The following is a 16,776-nucleotide window of genomic DNA, read 5'->3' as shown; positions in this document are numbered from 1 at the left end:
AAGATCACACTACTTTGGTTCCCACCTCTTTGGTCTTGTTCAACCGAAATAAATTATATTTATTAATTGTAATGGTCCAAATTATTGACCTGTTTCTTGCACCGAATTGTGAATTTGGTTGGTGGCATGAGAAATTCAAATTATCATTCACAATAGCTATAATATTCTTGTCCCGTTCAGAAAAGTGTTCTTGTTCAAGCTCATGAATCGTTTTTATTAATGAAAAACGCAGAGGACATGTGACATAAAGGTTGTGCAACGCACGAGAAATAAGCAACATTTATAGCCATTGGTTGCGACTTGTTGCAATCACAATCACAAAGCTTCATATTCCACGCAATGATTAAAAAAAAGAAAACGATGCTTTCACTTATCTGTGTAATAATGATGCTTTATGAGTTATTTATTGCATGTTTGATTTCACTTTGACGTTAAAATACTACTTCACTTTATTTTAGATAAAATTTTACATGTTTAGTTTCATGTTAGGAATTTAATTCAAAATCTATAATTTTTTTATCCATAAATCTATAATTAATTTAAGGTGAAGGGATTTTGGATATATATTTTTTTTTAGTTGGACTGCAAAAGTTTATATTGAATTTTACTGTTAATATTATACTAAATTTCATATTTTTAAAAATATATTTAAAACGAATATTATACATTAAATTAATTTTTTAATGAAACTTTAAATATTTTTAAAATTAACAAAATTTGTAAATTTCATCTATTAAACAAGAATTTATACTTTAATCGCTATATTTGCAAAATTTAATTTGTACTAAATAAAATAATAACTTTACCATAATCATTGTTGTTACAACTATATCAACTTATATGAATTTTTTCACTTTAATTAGTGATCTCAAATTTGAAATTCTTGTGTGAAACTAAGTTAAATAGTTGAAAAGTTTTAACATTTATAATGATTTTGTTTGACTCAAACATAATTATTTATAGTGAAAGATACCTATAATTTGCACCTACAAAAATATTGGTATCATAACTTGATCACTCTTCCATAAACACATTATGACAAGAAAATAACATTAAAGTGGTTTTGTTTACTTTTTGCACAATGTTATAAAATGATTTTACATATACACATTGTTAGTTATATCATTTTTCTTATTAAAAGTGATTTTTTTTTATTGTTAATGTAAAAATTTCATGTATCAATCTATTATATTATTCTCTAGTATACCTTTTGCTACGAGGTATTTTTGAGCAACGAAAGATAATTCTTGAAATATGCTAATTAAAGGGGTGAGTAAAGGTACCTTCTGAGAAAAGCTTGGATTAATTAATAGAGTTATACTCAAAATAACTCTTTTGTTTTTAGAATAAAGAGGTTGAGGTAGTTAATGTTAGTTACTAAAAATTCAAAACATGAAACAACATTTTACACATGCATGGCTCATATTATTTGTTCGTCATTTAAAAATCTTCTATAAAAACTCAAATCCAAGTAATTAGTAGTGGTAAGAAACATTTCAGATATATATACTTTTGTATACCAAATCGTTGACTTTTAACTAATGGCTAAAGGTTTCGAGAATTCTGTGCATGTATTTTGAACCATCTTTTTTTTTAATAAATTTGTAGTTATTTCTTTTCTTTTTCATTATTTGTTAGTTACTTTTTTTTTTACTATTTCATCTAGTTTTGTATAGATTACTCATTTGAATAATTGTTGAATATTTATTCACTATTGAAATTGATATTATCAAATATATGTGAGATAGTGGTGAAATCAAGTATCAAAATCATGTTTACACTGATATTATTCCTTGAGAGAAAACATATTTAAGTTAAAAATCTTGTTGATTGTTAGTTCAGATAAAAAGAATGTAATAAAACAAATTTCATCGAAAATACCTTCTCAAACTTACAATATATAAATGTAAAAGTTGAATAGGTCCAAAATCTTTTTGAAAGCTAATGAGTGAGTTTATTTTTTAATATAGAATTTAAAAATAATATTGACGCAAGTTATTTTTCATTTGTTATTGGACATTTTTGGATGAAGGAATAACTTGACTAAATTATCACAAATGACACCAATTATTTGTTTAAGATGAAGAATGTTGATGTGTTTGAGATAGAGTGATTATTGATATGTGTAAGGTAGACAACTAATTTTGGACTAGTCCTATAATGGATATAATTTTGGGTGTTTCAAGTGAATCGAAGTTTGAAATTTGCTAAGTTCAATTGACATGGCTAATGTAAATTTTACCATGATAATGAATATTAAATGCTTCTAAGTTATAATGATGTTGATTAGTTGATGATATATCACTAGTAGAAAATAAGCATATTACGTCACCCCTTTTACGTCGGAAATACGAAAATCCGACGTAAAAAAAATGCGGTGGCATTTTTGTAATTTTTGCGAACTTTTTTACGTCGCATCTGATAAGGTCCGACGTAAAAAGTCCAATCTACGTCGCACCTGGGAAGGTCTGACGTAAAAAGTCCAATTTACGTCGCACCCTACCAGGTCCGACGTAAAAAAAGACGCAAATTTGAATAAGAGAGCGCGAGGCACACCGCGCGCATTCACTTTTCATCACTTTTCATTTTTTTCTCTGTAAACCCTCTCCCTCTTCTTTGTTACTGAATCGTTTTCTTGTTTTTTGCAGAGGGATGAACTCTTTGTTACTCATTTGCACATTGTTGCTGCTCCTCAGGTATGAAACAAGGTTTCGTTAGCACTTTTCTACTTAGCATTGCTACTCTGGTTATCTATTTTATTCGATTTTTTGGTTGTTTTATTTGTGTAGGTAGTGGACGTTTTTGTTGTTGTTATTCTACGAAGCAGAATGGCTTGTTCTGCAAGCAGAACGGGCCGTTCTCCAAGCAGAACGGGCCGTTCTGCCTGCGTTCTTAAGTTTTTTTTTTTGTTTTTTTACGACTTTTTTACGTCGGGTTTCGTAATTTCCGACGTAAATTTACGTCGGATTTGAAGCCCCGACGTAAAATTTACGTCTCCCGCTTCTACGTCGGTACGTTTTCTGACATAAAAAGCCTAAAATATCCGACGTAGTACACCTCTTTTGTACTAGTGTATATAAAAAAGTAGACATGAACCAAATTCCTTGGCACGAGACCAATATCTTTACAAGCATTAATATCAACTAGTATTGTAAGTTGTGATTCATGTTTATTATATAATTAAAATTTATAATAAATTATATATATATATATATATATTATGTTTAAATATATTTAAAATTAATATACATAGATATTTTTAAACATACAAATTATATTTTAAATTTATAATAAAAAAATTTGTGTTATAATAAAAAAAAATTATTTTTATTTATTGATAATTTATTATAAATATTAATATTTAATTTATAAAATATTTATGATAAATAAAAATTGATTTAAATAATAAGTTAAAAAGATTTCTAGAAAAATTTCTAAAAACGCTCTTGTAAAAAATAATGATTAGTGTTTAATATACAAGAATTGATTTTGAAGTGTTTGAATACATTATTACATTAGTATTTATATGTTGTTGTTTCATTTTTAAAATTTAAATCTTGATTAAAAATAAATTCAAATTTTAAAACTAACCGAATAATCAATATGCGAAGAAAAGAAAGATATTAAAAGGGGTTGAAGAATGTCAATAAAAAAAACTATACTTTTTTTAAAACAATGAAATAATATCCTAAAATCTTACCAGTGCAAATGGAAATTTTTTTAAAAAAAATACACACGGTATTTTTATAATGATTTGTATCAACTACCAAGATTGTGTCTAGTTGTTAATCAACTGATTAAACTTTACTATCTTTTATAAAGATACAAATATTCTTTCATAAGTCACTCTTAGTTCAACCTAAGTATTTTTTTCACTTCTCTCTTCAAGTAACTACTCAAGTATTCTTTAAATACAAAGTTTCTTCAAACTTCAATAACCAATTATTCTTTTATAGTCAAATATTTTTAGACTTAAAACAACAACACATAGTTAAAGTTGAGAAATTACTTTGTTGTATCTTACTATCAACACGTGATATAACTAGTTTAAGTACAAGACTTTTTTATGGAAAGAATGAATAAGAATTTTTATAATTAAATTGATTCTATCTTTTTTTTCTTTTTTCTAAATCTTTAAATTTCTTTATATAAGGTTTTTTTCATAAAGATGACCATTATAAATCCTTAAACATCTTTCATATGTTTATTTTGTTTATCTTCATCTTCTTTTCTTATGGAGTGAAGTATCAATTAGTGCATTAATTATAGGTGTTCCTACAGCAAATTCGCTGTCATCGCATCCGAGGTATTATTCATTTTGGCTTGTTGGGTCGTCACGGTTTTACCTTTTAAAAGGCGCCTCAGTGGTTAAGGAGGGAGAATGTTTATAAACTATTCTTAGCCTCAACTCCTAAGCGATGTGAGACTTTTAGGCATACTAGAACAATAAGCATTAAAAATATTTTATTATATTATCACTTCTTATATGATTAAGGAAGTTATTTATCACCTTTAATGTATAAAACAAAAGGAATGATAGCATGTGTCAGTCAAAAATGATTTTTTTTTAGATTTCATGTACTTTGAGAGATTTACTTGTCTTTTTTCTAATGCAAAACATGTTTGTATTTCTTTTCATAGTATGGGTACTGAAATTTTTTTTATTCCTTTTAATCTGTTAAAGAATAATATAAACAAATATGATTTAATTATCATATATTATAAATGATATATATTAAATACTTTTGTGAGATGAAAAATTTAATGTCAATATAATCAATTGTCTATTATAAATCATCTTATAGTATGATTTTAAAAAAAAATCTTAAAAAAAGTTTAAATTTATTATCATTAAACTTATGTTATGAAGAATTCAACATCATCTTTTGATCAACCATATGAATATATCGAAACTTTGCATACAACAATGACAAATTGCATTGGGTTCTGGAACACCATACTTCAACCACCTCTTAAACTACGGTTGCAATTTTGTTTGCGTATTAGTGAAATTGTTAATATAAATCAGAAATGAAAATATGGGAGGAACTTAACTTATTTTAGAAAAAGGATTGGTTCAGAATTAGAATGTAGGCGCAAGCTTACTCAACTGATTGTTAACATTTCCCCACTTTGATTCTCATTCCACCCTTTTAACTTGATTTTGAATAAAACATATTTTTAATTCTTTAATTAGTGTCTTTAAATTTTAAAGCATTGATTAGATAATTAGCAAAGATAAAAGATGAGTGTGAGAAAAATAAATCTTAATTACGTAATTAAAATAATTTGATTATTTATATATAATTATATAATATAATTAAAACTAATTCATTTGAATTTTCTTTTTCCAACGAGAATTTAAATAATGACTAGTCATTTTTACTAAACCCAACTCTCAAATTTCAATAGTAACTCTCCTCGTTTTTTTGTATAGATTCACCAAATGTTTGATACCAATATATATATATAAGTTAATCATTCATATATATTGTTAATGTAAAATTTTTTACATTGACAATCAATTATATCTTTTAAAGTTATTTATTTTATTAAATAAATAATTGATATACATTATTAAAAAATGTAATTAGTTATCAATGTAAATTGACAGTGTATAAGTGATTAACTCTATATTTACCGGAAGGCCTGCGTTTACGCATATTCTTTTGTGGTGTGTTGTGTTGCATTTGACAGCAGAATGGCATAATGGAGTTTCGGAGTATCCAACAAATACCCTGTTGTCTTGTTTTTCCCTTTCTTGGTGCCGTCCCCATTGGCCAAGTCTTTAAAATTAACTATCATCTTTTCATAGTTTTCTACTCTTAACTCAAGTCTTCATTATTATCTCCACCGCCATGAGGTCTTCTGGAGCAAATAATGCCCCAACTCAACAGGTTAATTAACACCTCTCTCATCATTTTCTCAATTCATTTAATAACCATTCACAATGTTAATACAAACCACTTATACTCTGTGTATGTTTAATTTAGTTTCAGTAATTTTCAAGCTGCTATCATTTTTCATTCTAAAACGATTTTGTATCAAATTGAGGGTAATAAATTAGTCCATTGTTTTAAATGAAAATCTAATTGGCGCCAATAAAACTATGCTTATACATGTATTTTAGAGTTTATAGTGGTACTGCTCTGATAAGTATGCTTATACATTTACTTTTTATTTTTATTTTTATTCATACTCTGCTAAATATGCTTACTGATAAAGTAAGCAGTGACAAGTTTCTGACTCTTAGTTAACCTAGTCATTTACTGGGCCTTGGATTCTGCCAGCCTAGGATGAGAGATAAATAAATTCCCATTATCTGTCAAGTGTAGTGTTATTACTTCAATATTTTTTTTATGCTGAGAAAATGGTATCGTTTGTCATTTCAAACATTTGATTTAAAAAGGAAGGGGATGAAATTAAACGGTGTATTTACAAAACTCCTCATTCACATTCAATTCAAAACCACCCTCTCTCTCACTCTCCTCTTTTTCATAACCATATAATCAATTTCGTCTCTCACTCCTTCTCATTATTTTTTTTTCTGCATAATTAGTCTAGAGTTGAATTAAATTTTTCAAAATTTCTTATCAAATGTTTTTTTTTTTTATAACGATGTTTTTTTAGTTCAAAATAATTTTTTAAACTAAAAATTATATAGGTTAAATACGTTACTAGATCTTTCATTCTTTTAAAAATTTTAATTTGGTTCTTAAATAAAAAATATATAGGTTTAATAAATTGTGGTAATTTTATTCATCATCTTTTATACACAAAGAATTTGCTAATAGGTCAAATAGACGTCGAATTATTTGATATACCATACAATAAATTTATAAAATATCTTGTAAAAATTTGAAAATTTTCATTTTTTTTAGTTTAATAAGAAAACATAACTCCTCACCGAATCAACTATTATATAATAAAATAATATTTTCAGTTATCATTGAATGTCCAAATCGAATATATTACATGGATTACAAATAACTTTATATATATTTGAGGGAAATTACAAGGATCTCCATCTATATTTAACGCACATGAGAATAAATTTAATATATATCTAGTAATCTAGTTGATATAATTAACAAGGCATTCAATCTATATCTATGGCTATAAATTATCATAAAATAATAATTTTGGGTGGTTTTAATCACAATATTTTTATACACATAACATTTATTAATGGGACACATCACTGATGTGTCTGATACACAATACAATGAAGTTATTAAATATCTTGTAGAAATTTGAAGGGATCCAATGAATGTGTCGTAGAAATTATAAGGAACATCATACATACCTGACGGAAATTACAAGGATCTCCGCCTATATTTAGTGCATATCGGAAGGAATTTAATATATATATTTAGTGGAGACTATTTTCTTAGTGGATGTAACAAGACACATAATCTATATTTATGGAAATTTAAAATTATCATAAAAATAATAATTTGTATATTTTTAATCATAATTTTTATGCGCAAAGCATTTACTAATCATACACTGATTTGTTTGATACGCAATACGATAATTTTTTTTAAATATATTGCAGAAAATTGATGAATCCAACAATGTGTTGTAAAGGTTACAAGGAACTTCATATATTCTCAATGAAGGTTACAAGGATCTCCAATTCTCCATTTATATTTAACACATATTAGAAGGAATTTAATGTGTTCTTAGCTGAAATAGCAAGACACTCAAATTTTTATTTAACCAAGATTTCAATAAAGTTTATCAGGATTCTTTTTAGAAACTTAATATAAATGATGTATATAGTCGAAATGGCTGTAATATAAACTTCCATGCGTGTGAAAAAGAAGTATATAATTTTGAAACAAACCTGATCACTTCCAAAATTACAACCCAGTATCCGTACAAGTTTATAATTCGCTGGGTGTAGCTTTTTAAAACATTTGAGTATACAAGTTTATATAGATGAGTGTATATATAGGGAATACCAGGAAGATAAATATAGTCTTCTTACGTGGAATAGACCCTTGGGGTATAAAATAAATAACAAAGGAATAACTTTTAGTTCAGCAATATTTTCATTTAATTACTAGTCTCATTCCTTTTTCCCCCTTACATGCAGGAACCATTCATTCGTACTAGAGAGAATCCATTCTTTGATGGCCTTCTAAGATCCGGTGGTCTGTTTTCCTTTAACTCTATTTGAATTTACGTCTAAGAATAACAAGACAAATAAATGTGTGCTAGCCGTAGCGGAATTTAGTTTGTGTAAACTATTTGTCTAAAAATGTTTTAACACTATTTGTTCTTAACATACTAATGTAAAACTTTTTTTATATCCTACTAATTAAAGCATAACTTGTGTTTAGACTCCACCAACAATGTTTCGTATCTGTATCAGATATCGGTGAAACCAGACCCAAAAGCTTTATCTCAGATACAGATATGTCTGAAGATGTTATAGAGTTGTCACTGGATAATTCAGCAGTCTCAGGATTCAACTCTGAATCTTTTGAACATTCTTCATCTGAGAGGTGGTTAAAAACAAGCAAAATTGCTCCATTTATACCACTGGATATTCAATCTGAGCTTATTGAACCGGCTCATCAAAAACAGATTGAATATGGCCATAGCCCTGTCCAAACTCCTGAAGCTGATGAAAAGCATCAGGCCTTACAATCATCACCTGCTATGCCCAATACAGGAAAAACATACACTGTCAGAAGAAGAAAAGAAAAGCTATCGAGTATTCTACTTCCACTATCTGCAGCTTCATACTATAATGGAGTATCACCCGAGATGGAAATTGTTGAATCATGTGAAAGCATTGGCAAGCTAAATGCATATTTGAAAGCAAGAAAGGATGATGTCAATGCTGGTGTGCCTGGGAAATTCTTACACGCTGTAATGGGTTCAGATGGTGCTGGTAATATCTTATTTCTTATCTTCTGTAATATATAACTCAAAATCTTAACATGCATTGAAATCTGGTGAACATAGATCCTTGATGTTAGAATGCAATAGGTTTATGTTGGTGTCTTGTTTTAGTGTGTGGGTAGACACGTGGTAGTTCCAAAAATTTCCTTTAGGAGCTAGATCAGTTCATAGCCTTTGTTAGATTGCATATGTTATTTCCTTTATGATACAAATGGAAAGACCTAGAAGTTCCAAATATAAGTGTTGAAGGTGTAAAACTATTTTAGTACCTTCATTTAATAGCTTAACCTTAATTTAGGACACTTAGTTTTTCCATGCTAGCAAAGCTTCTATGATCAAGTGATTTTGTAGACATTTCAAGTCCAGTGGGCTCTTGCATGATGGTGCATGTTAAAGTATAAAACCATTGGAGTGTTCCACTCAATAACTTCATCTTAACAACTGTTGGTCCTTGGCACAAAGAACACAGTGAATTTTTACTCGATGAATAGTGTTAATGTGTTGTAGTATTTCGCCACCCAATCCTCAACATATATTTCATAAGCCACTTTATGTATAATTTGTCAACTGTTAGGTAATGCTCAAACTCCAATTATTGTGTTTTTGTGTTGCTAGAAGTTGCAAGTTTACTCGCGCTTTATAAGTTTCTTGTTTCTTCACGTCACTGATACCTAGAGATTTTTCTAATCACCATTGTTTTCTCGAAGAATATATTCTAAAAGTCATCTTTGATTCACATTTTAGACTAACTGTTTACACTACAGACGTGGGAACTGTGGCTTCGATCATCATGTATTCCTTCTACCTAACAGTAACTTCAGAAAGCGATCAATTCTGCACAGTACCAATTATAAACATTAACAGGGCAAATCTTAGCTCAAATGTTGAACTCAAGTGGTTGCTTGATTCATGTCATATTGATCAGTCATCCTTAATTTTTGCAGATGAGGTTAGTTCGATGAGACTGTTCTACAATTTATAATTTGAAAAAGAAGTTGTAGTTTACATCGAAATAGACCTGCTAATTACTTGGGACCTTTACATCTTAGTTTCTTTAAGGGTCTAGAAGTTGATGCAGTATATGAAAATATTATATGACCAAGTTATGAAAAAACATAGATTTGACCTCCAAAGACCCAACCAACAGCATCACATTTAGCACATAGTGATAGATATATACAGGATGTGGACAACAATATACAATTATAATGTATTTGCTGAACTTTTTTGGGTGTGGTGGAGGGGTTGTCTGCCTACAAAAAAATTGTGACAAAGTTATAAATAGTTCCCTTTACAATACATAATGAAGTAGTAACTGAAAAATTAGAACAAGCTGTTGCACAATATGTCAATATTTCACGCTTATTTCATCATACTAATATAGAACAGGATAATTACCGTTATTTTTTTGGCCGTCTATTTCTTAAAAGTATTTTTTTTTTTCTGCTCGAAATAAAATAAACAAAATATAGTCATACAAGACATTGACAGTATAATTGTACTTCTCACCAACATATTACAGGCATTTCGATGATCTTTTGAAGCATTAGTAGGAAGATTGAATGAAACTATATAGAGGAAATTAGGCCATGCCCCTCCATTACAATTACAAACCTTATTGCTTACTTTAACATGTGCTTTTCTGTCTTGAATAAATTGCAAACAGATTGATCTGTCATACTATGATCTATTTGGAAGTCTTAAGATAGTACTGTTGACGGGAAGCAGGATTGCCAGTAAGCAAGAGGTAACAAATTATGCATTGGACACACCTCAACTCTCTTTAAAATTGTTGAAAATGAAGGATATTTTGTTCTTTTGATAGCAGAAATTGAAGCAGGCCGTGGTTGAAATTTTTCACTGCGAAAAGGTTAATTTACTGCACCTAGTTTATTCCATTTTATACACGGTTTTTTTATTCTAAGCATTTCAGAATTAATGCACCGTAGCTATCCTAACTCTTTTTTCTCAGGGTGAGACAATATATCCATGGGTTAAAACTGTCACAACAGGAGAGGTAGGCCTTAACTCCCAAGACAATATCAGTGATCTCTCTCTCTAAGTACATTTTTTTGTTCTCATAGCTTACCTTAATTGTAGTTTTGATCCTTATGTTTTAAAAGTTTAACTTTTGGCTCTCATAATTTTACAAGTTTAAATTTTGATCAATTTATCTTAATTATTTTATTTTATTTTAGTTTTGATCCTTATAGTTTTATTTTGATTAGGTTTCAGTCCCTCTAGTATACCATACACTGGTTCAAATGGTTATACCTTACAAGTCACGTGTTTTGTAATATAACTAGCAATATGACTAAAATCAAAAAAATTAAAACCTTTGTGTTGTCTCATATATGTATCTACTAAGATCTGATAAGTTCATGATATTTCATATTATGTCAATATGCTGTATTCGAAGTCTCCATTTTGACTCTAACGGAGTGAAGAATAAATTTACTCTGTTCTTCATCACCATCAGATTCCAATTGAATTCTCCTGATGATATATCTCCTTCAGTTTTAGAGATTCATATCATGAAAAGAAAAAAAAAAATTGTACAATTTGGTGAAAAATATTATATGTCTATATACTATTATGTGAATCTTACAAGGACATGGTGCTACAAAAATAGCTTTCATGCATGTCAGAGTATACTCATCCCATCATCTTTGGCTATAAAGAATAAACAAATCTGAACAAGTGGTAGCAAAAGATTTTTTTCCCCCTCAGATGAACTGATTTAAAGTGATCTAGAAGAATAATTTTTTCTGTCATGCTGTACATGATTAGGAGTCAGTCAGTTGATATTTAATGACTTAATCATAGCTACAGGAAAGCTCTTGTTGCACCGCCATAGCAGACAAATTTGCAAGTTTTTCGCCTGAAATTTTGGCTAGCAGATCATTCAGTAAACTTCTGGTACTTCAAACTTCTTGCTCTAAATTTTAAACCGTTTCCTTTCTCCGTTAACTGAAATGTAAAATTCTTTGGAAAGTATTTATTGATAAACTATCCATTTACTATTCCATCATATGACATTGGAGCAACTGGTAGAATAGCTTCTCTATTTCTCCTCCACGTTATTTAGATTTTGCATTGGACTAGAAACTTAAAAATATGTCATAAAAATTTGAACCCTTTACAGTGACACTACATTTCTTGTTAGATAGGTATGATGAGAGAATTTTTTTATAACCAGTACTTGTCTGGAACTTTTCACCATCTGTTACTGTGGAAAATGAAATCCCTTGACAATGGTTTTGCTCTGTAGGTTCTTTTGCCATCAGTTCTGATATGTTATTCTGATTTCTAAGATTATGGAAACTTTTTTTTTTTTTTGAAAGATAAAAAAAAAAAGTTAATTGCAGTTGTATTGGCCTTCTTACTGTTGTTTTTCCTGATTCTAACTTTCTAGTATGATTCTTGCTGATTTTAGTGGGGTAGCCTATGGCCATACCCCAAGCTATTCACTTAAAATTTATTTATTTTTTCTGTTTTTTGGGGGGCGTTCTGCCCATCATATTAGTTATGTATACCATAAAAACAAATAAAATAAACCTTCGTCTTATCTTTGGTGCTTATAAATGTTGCAGCTAGCTGGCATCCTTTTGGATACTGCCAATCTAAGGGACCCTCGATGCACCTCAAAAGATAAGTACATGGCTTCACTATTGATAAATGGTGCTGGTCGTTATGGATGCAATGGCCTTTACCAATTATGTATGTCCCACACCATTTTTTTTTTTATCGATTTAGTTTTGTAGCACATGCAAATTTTGATTGCTATTCAGTTTTTCTTTTAAGTGATTAAATGCAGCAAACAATACGTGTACCAGTTATATGCATTTTTATTTTGTATGATTTAGTTATGTAAGTGTTTGTGATGTTTCAGTGAGGTACAAAATGCATGATCTTTCCTCCCTCCAAGTAGCGGATATCTTGAGAAGAGATTTTAAGAAGTGGACAGGACAAGGTATTGTCTTTTACATTTTATTAAAGGTGAATTTCGCTTATATACCAGTGACACCGCTAGATCCAACTGCATAATACAAAAATATAATGATATTTCATCTATGTGCCTCATGCTTCACCTCCCTTGTCATATATCTTACATCAATTAAAAATATAATAAAATAATATATAAATAAAAAGTAATTCTTATTTTATAAATTGATTATGCAATATTGATGAATAAATTAATATAACTATAATTGCAATTCTAAGATGAAAATTGTAAAATTTTTAATATTGTGATTGTAATTGGGATGATGACCCTAATTAGAATTACAAGCGTTTCACATTTGCTTTTGGACGTGGGTTGATGGTAATGTATTATGTTAGAACATGACAAAGCAAAAGGATGAAGCACAGAAAAAGTCTAAGCATTTAAATTTTAAAAAATTGTAACATCACTTATTATTTCTTATGGTAATTGTAATCCTCTCATGTATTATTATTTATTACATTATAAATTAGAGCTATGTGGAGAGTGAATTTTCCACACTTTCTTAATTGGTTAAAACTCTTATTTGATCCCTTATAATATTTTTTGTTTCAATTTAGTCCTATTTTAATTTTTTGTTTCAATTTGTTCCTCAACAATTTAAATTATTGCAATTTGAAACTTCCATCCAAATGATTTAAACGTAGTTAACTGTTAGTCACGTGGATGTACGTAGATGCATAGGTAGATGCCAAATTTCAAATACACCTGGAATCAGAACGTCCCGTTCTGCTTTAAACGGGCCGTTCTGGTTTTAGAACGGGTCGTTCTGGTTTAGGTGTATTCAAGAAATTTGGCATGCATCTACGTGGCATCCACCTGACATCCACGTGGCCAACAGTTAGTTCCGTTTAAATCATTTGGACGGAAGTCCCAAATTGCAATAATTTAAATTATTGGGGACCAAATTAAAATAAAAAATTAAAGTGGGACTAAATTGAAATAAAAAAATATTATAAGGAACCAAATAAAGATTTTAACCTTCTTAATTAGATATTTTTAATTTTTTTTTCTTCTTCTTGGACATACATTTTACATACTCTAGCAACTGACCAATGACGATTCTCTTTTCAATATTTTTTTTACCATCTTTCAATAATTTTTAACAATTACAAATAATCTTACATCACATTTTAAAATATTTATTATACATCCAAAATATGATTTATATATTAAAAAAAAATATATATATATATATATTATAAATTTTAATTAAAATATAATTTATTTAATAAAAATATTAATTTATTAAAAAATATTATATAAAACAAATATTTAGTCCATTTAATACATAAATTAATTGTGTGTCCGGCTGGGAATGAAATATTCTCTCTATGGTGATTTTATTTCATAATATTTATATAATATATATATATATATATATATATATATAATAAAAAACTTAATAAGTAAATAAATTTTTTCAGTGTGGCCAAATTACTCTTTCACACCCTATTATATATGTGATTCCCACGTATTAGGGGTGAGCATGGCGAGTTATCCAAATTTTTATTCCATTTTTATATATATAATTATTAAGATTCAAAATATATGAAATAAAATTGAGTGAATCAAACTTTATACCATTATATTAATTCCAACATTATGTATTAGTGTAGAATCAAAGAAGTACAAATTTAAATTAAAATATATTTTAAAAATAAACAATTTTATTATGAATATAAAATAATTTAACTTTTATTTTTTAAAAGAATAATATTATATATTAAAAGGAATTAAAAATTCAACTTCTTTTTTTTAAAAAAAAAATATTGGGTCTAATTTCAAAATTTAAACTCATCTAAGACTAATGTTTGATTTTTACTGTTATTAATGATTGATTATATCTCCCAATACCATTGTAATATAAATTTTAATTTTTTGTGGACCAGAAAGTCCGGATTCAAGATCAGAGCAAATTGGCATGAGTTGTATCGGAATTTCAATTGGACAGCTTCTTTCTCATGCTCAAAATCTAGCACAAGAAATTAAGTTCTTTCAGTGTGAGTCTCAGATAAAACCTCCATTATTGAACTACTTTAAAACTTTCCATTTTGTTTCGGAATCCATATGCTTGATAATTATACGCATTTCTTACTTCCAAGTTTCAATTAACCCCTTTTTATTTTTATTGTGCTCAGTATCGGAGAAACTTCGAGCACTTATTGTCGTTTCGGGGTATTACAATGATGAAAAGAACTTCAAGGTTTGTTCCTAGTTTCCATGCTAATCAAACTCTAAATTCATTTAGAATCAGAATTTCCATCTTATATGAGGAAGCCAAATATATTAGATAATGTAAACAACTACACTTCATCATCTTTATTTTATATATATCATCACCGTCACACAATAATAATAACAAATACTTTTAATAGTAAAATTCTCGTGAAAATTGAAAAACACGGAAGAGGTCGAAAAAGGTGAAAGACTATTTACTTTTATGTGACCTAAATTGACGATGCATAAACATATTTAGTGGATTGTTAATTGCCCCTTTGGACTTGGCATAAGAAAGTAGAGTGAATTAGTGTTCAAGTATAGGTGACATGTTTTAAGTAATGATATTAACTTTCAATGAAAGGAATCCATCAAAAAATAAAAATAATTGAACTTTCAGTAAAAGGTGACAAACTGAATAATTCCCATTAGTGTGACATTGATGGATTTAGCAGAGTTTCAGATATAGGATATTTGTAACCTTATCCATGTGATCAAATAAGTTTTATCATGGTATGAATTATAGAACCACTCTTAATGTTTTTCCCCCCTCTTTTTATCTAGCAATAAAATCAACTTTTGCTTCTCAATGACATAATTAATTTAGGGTAAACATTAGTAATTTTTACGATATTTTTTCTGCTAATTGTGATTATCTTTAATTATTGTACTTTTTTTTATAACATTACCTGATAATACATAATTAATTTAGCTTCAATATGTAATAATCTCGCTTAGTCCGAAATTTTATCCACGATTTTTTCTACTAATTAAATTTAACTTTAGTATTTGTATTAACATTGGGTTATTTACTGAACATACATAGAGAGAAGTTTTAATATCTTCGGAATCTGCAAAGCTATTGGAGAGTTTGCTCTTTTTCTTCGATTTCAATGCTTCCCGTCTGCCACTCAAAAGTTTGCACTTTCCAGGTTGGTTTTAGCTTTTTGAATCATAAAAGGCTTCATCGTATTTTATTCCTTTAATTTTAATTGAGACATATACGATTTTGTGTGAATTTAATATCTTTAAAATTGAACAAATTCATCAATTTTTATTTTTAGTATTTTGTTTAACTTTCAAAATAGTTAATATGAAATAATTTTAAAAACACTTTTTCATTACATGCAATGCTTGGTACTGATTTGCGTCTCACTCGCAGGTCTGAAAAATGAGATGAAAGCGTATGAGATCGATAAGATTACATCAAGAAAAATAGTAGAGCATCTGATTCAAGAGTTCGTCGGAATACCAAAAGCCTAATAGCTTTATACAAAAACAATTTCTCTACGTTACTGTTAATTTCATTTTAATTCTAAACAGAATCAGCTACAAAATCAACTTATATTTAGAACTGCAGTGCCGTTTTTTTACTTGCAATGATTATAGAAGAAATGAAGAAATAAGAGGCCACCAACACCTCAGGGCTCGGGCTATAAAAATCCATTCTTTTTTAATCAGATAATTTTTAATATCGAATAATGTTTCTATATTCCTCAATAATTTTCAAGGAAAATACGTTTTTGCTATAAAAAAATATTTTCTTTTTCTTACTTGGAAGAAATATTCTTTTGAAAGCTAACCAAGAATTTTCATCTTATCCAAACTCTGTCAAAGTTCAAAATACTTACCGGTGG

General features: G+C 28.4%; 1 protein-coding gene across 4 annotated transcripts; it reads left to right on the top strand.

The window, feature by feature from the left end:
* The first annotated feature begins 5,281 nt into the window (after positions 1 to 5,281).
* LOC109799183 (uncharacterized) lies at positions 5,282 to 16,552 on the top strand. Of its 4 annotated transcripts, none has more exons than XM_083062751.1 (15): positions 5,282 to 5,897; positions 7,559 to 7,622; positions 8,102 to 8,159; positions 8,381 to 8,905; positions 9,681 to 9,865; positions 10,583 to 10,663; positions 10,745 to 10,786; positions 10,889 to 10,933; positions 11,743 to 11,835; positions 12,510 to 12,636; positions 12,809 to 12,889; positions 14,812 to 14,922; positions 15,061 to 15,125; positions 15,966 to 16,071; positions 16,302 to 16,552. In XM_083062751.1, exons 1-15 carry the CDS (start codon positions 5,881 to 5,883, stop codon positions 16,400 to 16,402), a joined length of 1,701 nt encoding a protein of 566 aa, XP_082918877.1. In that variant the 5' UTR covers positions 5,282 to 5,880; the 3' UTR covers positions 16,403 to 16,552. The 4 variants fall into 4 exon arrangements, with proteins under 4 accessions (XP_082918877.1, XP_082918878.1, XP_082918879.1 ...); XM_083062752.1 differs by having other exon boundaries at positions 5,284 to 5,897; positions 11,749 to 11,835; XM_083062753.1 differs by lacking the exon at positions 7,559 to 7,622 and having other exon boundaries at positions 5,285 to 5,897.
* The last annotated feature ends 224 nt before the right edge of the window (positions 16,553 to 16,776 follow it).

Source organism: Cajanus cajan, chromosome 8, assembly GCF_000230855.2.
Source record: "Cajanus cajan strain Asha chromosome 8, NIPB_CcT2T_4, whole genome shotgun sequence".
Classification (NCBI taxonomy): Eukaryota; Viridiplantae; Streptophyta; class Magnoliopsida; order Fabales; family Fabaceae; genus Cajanus; species Cajanus cajan.
This window is presented reverse-complemented; position numbering and strand designations above follow the sequence as displayed.

Coding starts and splice junctions, on each gene's coding strand:
- LOC109799183 (XM_083062751.1), top strand. Junction 11,836..12,509: donor GATCATTCAGTAAACTTCTG/GTACTTCAAACT, acceptor TAAATGTTGCAG/CTAGCTGGCATCCTTTTGGA. Junction 15,126..15,965: donor ATGATGAAAAGAACTTCAAG/GTTTGTTCCTAG, acceptor GAACATACATAG/AGAGAAGTTTTAATATCTTC.